Source organism: Antedon mediterranea, chromosome 1, assembly GCF_964355755.1.
Source record: "Antedon mediterranea chromosome 1, ecAntMedi1.1, whole genome shotgun sequence".
Classification (NCBI taxonomy): Eukaryota; Metazoa; Echinodermata; class Crinoidea; order Comatulida; family Antedonidae; genus Antedon; species Antedon mediterranea.
Genome location: NC_092670.1, coordinates 8,570,747 through 8,577,562, shown reverse-complemented (window position 1 = coordinate 8,577,562; position 6,816 = coordinate 8,570,747). Strand labels below are relative to the sequence as shown.

General features: G+C 32.9%; 1 protein-coding gene across 1 annotated transcript; it reads right to left on the bottom strand.

Moving 5' to 3' along the window:
- Positions 1–629: 629 nt before the first annotated feature.
- LOC140046213 (QRFP-like peptide receptor) lies at positions 630–1,994 on the bottom strand. Its single transcript, XM_072090783.1, has one exon. It carries the CDS (start codon positions 1,908–1,910, stop codon positions 756–758), a length of 1,155 nt encoding a protein of 384 aa, XP_071946884.1. The 5' UTR covers positions 1,911–1,994; the 3' UTR covers positions 630–755.
- Between the last annotated feature and the right edge of the window lie 4,822 nt (positions 1,995–6,816).

The window sequence follows — 6,816 nt, the reverse complement described above, 5'->3', positions numbered from 1 at the left end:
AGACGGTGGCGTACGTGAAAATAAAACTTTTAACAGGTGGAATTTTTATATCAAATCCAGAAAGAGTGAGTGAGTGGCCGAGCGGTTAAGACAGTGGAACCGTAATCACGTAGCCATAACATCGGCAGGGGTTCGAGGCTCACTCACTCCATGGTTCTGGTGGTAGAACGAGTCTTCTCGGATAAGGACTATAAACCGTAGGTCCAGTGTACACAACTTGCTCGTGTGCACTTTAAAGAACCTAGTACATCTTTCGAGACGAGTAGGGGGTTACCCCGGTGTATTAGTACATCACAGCCACTGATCACCAACTGGGCCCTCCGGGGAGACCAGTCTTTGACTGAAGAGGTTACCCAGTATAAATATATATTTCAATTCAATTCAATTCAAAGATAATAGTATCACAACTAAGCGTTTAAAACTGCTTTTACTCCGCAGCATGGTCAGTATTGAGTGTGGAAAAGCTGTACAAAACAAAATAAAATATGTTACAGTAAATACCATTATTAAATATTTAATAACTGCTATGACGTCACTGAAATACATCTGATTCTTAACGATTTAATACTTGTAATGTTTAATTTTATCTAATATTTAATTTTATACATAATTATTCTTACGTCATGTCAATATTAAAATTATTTAAAAATAAAATGTATTATACATAAGTAAGCATCTGAACCATAAACGCTTCTGATAATTCGAATTAGAATCTGTTCCATCGAATAAAGTGTTTTATATTACATTTCAAAAGATCATTCTGATGGTATTATGGTACTTCTATTCATGGCAGGATTATCACAGGCGTGTACAGGCATTGTTATTCTGCTGTCTTGTCTGCTGCATGGCAAATGCGGACTCAACGGTCTAACGCGGTTGTCAGCAGCTGTATTGGCCACAGGTTTCCTCCTCCGAAGAAATATCGACCTAAAAATCTTCTTAATTTCACTTCGAAAGTTCTCGTTGTAATACCCGTAGATAAAAGGGTCCATCCAACTGTTAATGACTGTTATTAGACACGTGATAAAGTTTGCCAATCCCCAGCCGTAAAATTGACCGTTTATGAAATCTGTGTAAAAGATTAATGCGTAGTATGGCAGCCAAGAAGCAGCAAACAAAAACACGACACAGACGAACATTTTGATGGCGCGCTTTTTGGATTGCTGACGTGCTTGGTGCAGGGATGGTATCGAACGACCACCGAACCATAACACGTGTGCAATGATGCAGTAAATCAGACTAACAGATATGAGCAAAAGTAAATACAACGCTATGTCTGTCAGAATCCAAATCTTAAGATTCTCAAGAGTTATGTCGCAAGTCTGATACGTGACAGAGAAGTCTCCTTTTTGGACGGTGTATGACACGGCATACAAAAGAGATGACTTGAAGACGCCAAAGAAGACACTGATAGTCCAGACAAGGAAGATCATCAAGTAACTGAGAGCATGCGTAATCCGAGGTTTTAATGGCTGAACGATGGCACGGAATCTGTCAATTGCGATAGCTAAGATTGAAAGCCAACTGGCGGAATAAGCAACCATCGGAAAGAACCCGACAAATACACGGCACACGTATAAGTTTAGCGACACCAATGAATTGATACTGATGTAGGCCAGTGCAGGCGTATAGAAAATCCCGGCTAAAATGTCTGATGCGCACAGAGAAGTTATCAGAATGTTCGTCACAGATCTTCGTAAAACCTTTGAACGTAAAACTGCTACGATGACCAATGAATTACTAATAACAATAACAAGAACATTGAACAAGAAGAAGGTGTAGTACAGAACTGGTGGTATGTAAATATCATCTATGACGTCATCTTCACTGAAACTTGAGGAAGGGTCGCTGTCATCAGATATAATTAGAGAACTCTTTCCATAAAGTTGGAACGAAGTGGTGGTGAACATTTCAGCAGGCTACGGTTGTATAACCTGTATTAAAAATAATTTAAAGTGAATATCATAATTAATATTATATACGGGTATGTAAGAATGAAAGAAAATCTAATGCAGTTGAGTCAACGCCTTGACCGCCGCTTGTGTCGAATGAAAAATGAAGAAAAGGAAAATGTCTCTGATGATGTGGTAAATGTCGTCACCGTCAACAACGCGGCCATCTTTCGAGCATTTTGATGGGGTATGAGGTGCCATTGAAGTATTTTTATTCAATAAAATTTATTTATTTTTATTTTATTTTCAGCAAGTCACAATATTATATATTTTGTATTGGCACATCGTTAGACCTTCGCCTGCTGCGCTTATTCGCGACTACATCTTTAATTTAGCAATTTTATTACGGAAGTACAGAGTACAGAATTTCCAAAGTTTACACTTTTGGTGATTATTGAGGGCGCCATGCGATTTACTTCAATGAACAGTACATACAGACAGTTTTGCCCTTATCCAATTTATAATACGCATTTGTTTCATATGTTAAACTGACCGACTATACATTGACATTAAAATTATTTTTATTAATCAATCCAATCATACAAAACAAATACCAGATCTATAATGTCAAGGCTCCAAATGAGGAAAAAAAAAAATATTAAAAATAAATACAGTATTAGAATAATTCTTGAATCAGCAGACGTTTATTAAAAATGGTTCAAACGTCAAATATAAAGATTGTCCTTTTTTTAAGTCAGAGAGAGAGGGAGGTTTTTTTTTTACCACTGACCAGAAGAACTTAATACTACGGTATCCTACAACGAAATTTACCGTTTCGGTTCGTTTGGCAAGGACAACAGAATTTTCGAAGCTATTATTCAGTATGGAGGGGTGATCTACTTTTTACGTAGCCTAATTTAAAATACAATACTGAAGATCGAGAAGAGGTTTGTTACATTTATAACTGATATTTAGCAAGATTGTTAAAAGATGTTAATTAGGCATAGAGTAACTGGCATAGATGAACTGCACTGCTAACCCGCCCTTATATATGTAAACTCGACCATCCTTATCCTCCATGTACTCTAATTAAATAATTTTAAAATAAATAACAATATGTAACACTTACAATTATTTATGATGATAATACTCAATAAAGAAAGTTGTTCTTCCTTCCAAGCTCAGGCTTAGTGACAATCGTAGTTCGATATGTTAAAAGAGAGTTAAAAACAAACATTTAAATACATAAGGTTATGCTCCTCTCTTTAACGTCAATAATAACGATGACCATATCTTAAACAAAGTTCTTCAGCCAATCAAACCGTTTATTTTGGCAAAAATGTACCCACTTGTTGGACCAATGGTATTTGAAGAATTGCTCTAGACCACCACACGGATCGAAAGTTTCCGAAAAACGATCCTTCCCGGGAAGTCTATAACAATCGTTCCGACAGATGTGGCAATGAATTTTTAATTATTGAAGAAGGAATTTTACGTGAATTTGCAAGATCTTTGCAAATAATTTATTTGATTCGTCAGTCTAAGTTTTAGATAGTATTTTTAAATAATTACCTTTCTTATACCGAAACAATAAGGTAGCGGTAGTCACATCGTTTATATTTTATTCCTAATTTTAATATCTAAAAATATTAGATATTAAAATAAATTGTAATAAAATAATAATAATATATTCTTTTTCTCTTTATTGTCAACAAACAAAAATAAGAGACAAAAATAGTGATAACGGTATAGTTTTAAACTATCAAAGCTTATTGCCAACTAAATATGTACGTACTAAACATTATTTCTTGGAGAAAAAATTAGAAGTACAGAAAAATTGTATTAGTAAGAAGGATTAACAAAAATAAACTTCATTTAACAAACCAAATAAAACTAAGTAGTTAAGTTTGATTTACGATAATTGATCTAAATTAAACGGTCCTATCAAATAACTTAATTATATTTAATTCTCTTATGATGAACAAATATATATTTGCAATGTTTTGAATTTCAGGTGAAAGTTCATTCAACAAAACACTTATATTCGGTATAGGGAGAATTTATTTTAGGCCTGGGGTAAAGTTATATTGGAGAGGATACACCTATATGTTTTGAACTTGACATAAACATAAATCCGCTATTCAAAAATGTAAAGAATGTCATTTAGTTTATTTTAAACACAAAGAAAGAAATATTACTGTAGTAATCATAAAAGTGTTGAAATACCTAATAAATTAAAATGGTAAGTACATGTACGTTGTAGTTGTAGCTTGTACCGTACTTTTTACCACTATCCACAGTTCATCAAACTGACAGTTAATTGACCTTATATTTAATTCAAGTGGAAGTAACATATTGTTGAAAGGAATACCAACAAAAACAAAGCTTTAAAAACATGGAGATGAGTTCAAATAGACAACAAAGTATGCCCTACATTATTTTAATGTGAATGTGTGAGTTTGAATTTGTTTTAATTATTAAGGTGTAGGCCTGCTGTGATTTAACAACACATCGAAACGAAATATCAGCTTACTATAACATTAAGTGTGTTGTTTGTTAGGATGTCAGTGTTGTTTACGTTCCTTGACATCGCATCCATTCCAAGTTTTTCAAATGGAAACCGTTTAAAAATAAACAAGTTTACGCCCGATATTTGTGATTACACGTAACCTATAAAAATTATTAGTATCGTTGTAGTTTTACGATGAAGAGCTGCTATAAAATGATCTTAGTTCACAGCTCCACGTGTGTACTTTACCGCTATATTTTTGTATGCATAAAATATCGTACTGTATAAACTGATTACAGTTGACTGACCTTAATTTGCATTCAGGTGGAATAACTTATGAATATCGGTGCAAAGACAACAGATTAGGCCTACTTTATTTGAAATTATTACAGTTTGAATTTATCTTTATTAGGCCTATATGGATAGATCCTAAAGGATTTTTAAAAAAAATCTAGGCCCTAAACGAAATTGTTTCATGTTTAAAAGAGTTGCACATACATATTACGGTAGTATAGTCTATAATTACACAATTTTAGTGCAAAAAGAAAAAAACAAAAGAAAAAACAAAACACAAAAATTGATGCTCCCAAAAATAAAATAAAAACAAGCAACACAAAACGTTTTATAATTTGATATTATCTACTTCTAATTAAAATAATAAAACCTTCTCAATTAAATTCGGGGTATTTATATTATTAAATACTATTATTAATAAAAAAAAAAAAATCAATGAGACATCACTAAACTTTGAACTGTTTCCCCTTCTCTCATCATCACGTGTTGGTATGCCGCCACTTCTTAGCGACAATTTATCATCATTATTGGCAGGTCTGATAGTGTATATATAAATAATAATGTTGACGTGGGAATAAAGTTGGACTAAAATAAAAAGCACGTTTAATACTACAGTAAATGACTTTTAAATTAAAAACAAAACAAAGAAGTAAACTTAATATTATTGTATTGCATAGTTTTATTAAATGGTAATAATACATCATCGTTATCATGTTAAACACCATAGTAATTTAAGACATAAATGCTAGTTATAAAAAATATAAAATATTATTATTAAAATATACATACTTTGTCAAACATCTTTAGCAAAATGCACAGTAAAAAATGTCATATTCATAATTTGTTTACAAATGAAAACAGATATAAATACTATTGAGTAACATTATATAAATATTTATTCTTCTATATCAGTTATCACCGTAATTTTGAAAATATAGTACTGTATTATTTGCACGTTTAATAATTGTAAATTCAGATTCAAGTTTATTTAAATGCCGATTCCCAGAATCAATTTATGTAAAATTTCATCTGAGCACTAAACAATACAGTGGTTTAAATTCAGATTCAAGTTTATTTAAATGCCGAATCCAAGAATCAATTTATGTCAAAAATAGTTGATGGAGTTTGCCTTTTTGAAATAAAATAATAGAAAAGATATACGGCTTAATGCAATGCAAGATGTTATAGACAAGTTATTTGAGCAAAAAGGTATTGATTGAGTTCGCCTTTTTGAAATTAAAATAGTGAAAAGGATGTCACATTGTGACAGGTCTACTGCAAGGTATTACAGAACATGTTTTTGGAGCAGAGGCAATTGATGGAATTTACTGTCTAGAAATAAGAGTTAAAGAGTGAAGCAAAAAGTGGTATAGGCAAGAAACAGAGAGCCGACCACAGCCGCCTCGTGCTCCGCAGCCGAGTAGGCAAGATCTAAGAAGGAAAGTACAAGATTGTATATGAACAAGACACAAGTGTAGAGGTCGCAATTTGGGCTGCAGACGAATTGACACGATGTCAAAGCAGAATACTTTTTATGAGAAAAATAAAATCAGACAGATTAAAAAAAAACACTCATAGCTAAGGAGGTTTTTCTTTTGTGAAAAAGATTAATTAGGTATTGTATTGAGGAAGATTTCAACTATCTCACCCAAACCATCCATCTATCTGGGAAGTGCCTAGAATAGAATAACATGTTTGTTTTTTTATGGGAAGAATGGATTCGATGGGTTGAGCTCTGCAGCAGAATTGATAAGCTCTGTTTAATTTAAAGCACATTTATAGCATTATTTGAAAGACAAGTTGTGTTGAGCTGCAGTACTACAAACCCTATTCCTACTCAGAACTATCCAATTTCGGGAAAGTGTGAGAGATGTTATTTATGAGAAAGATAAGATACGATTCATATGTGTTTAGCTGCAGACCGGCTATGGGCCGTAGATGAGTTGACAAGACGTCAAAGTTAAAGAGGGAAAATAAGATCATGTGCTCCAGCCCTGTTGAGATAGATTTAAACTGATTCAAACAAGTTTCACCAATCTCAAGCAAACTAAAGGTTTGGGTTAGAGCATAACCATTTTTAATGAGCAGAGAATTGATAAGCTGTCAAATTTAAAGCACATA

What these genes read in the sequence shown, in the direction of transcription:
- LOC140046213 (XM_072090783.1), bottom strand. Translation starts at nt 1,910, where the DNA reads ATGTTCACCACCACTTCGTTCCAACTTTATGGAAAGAGTTCTCTAATT.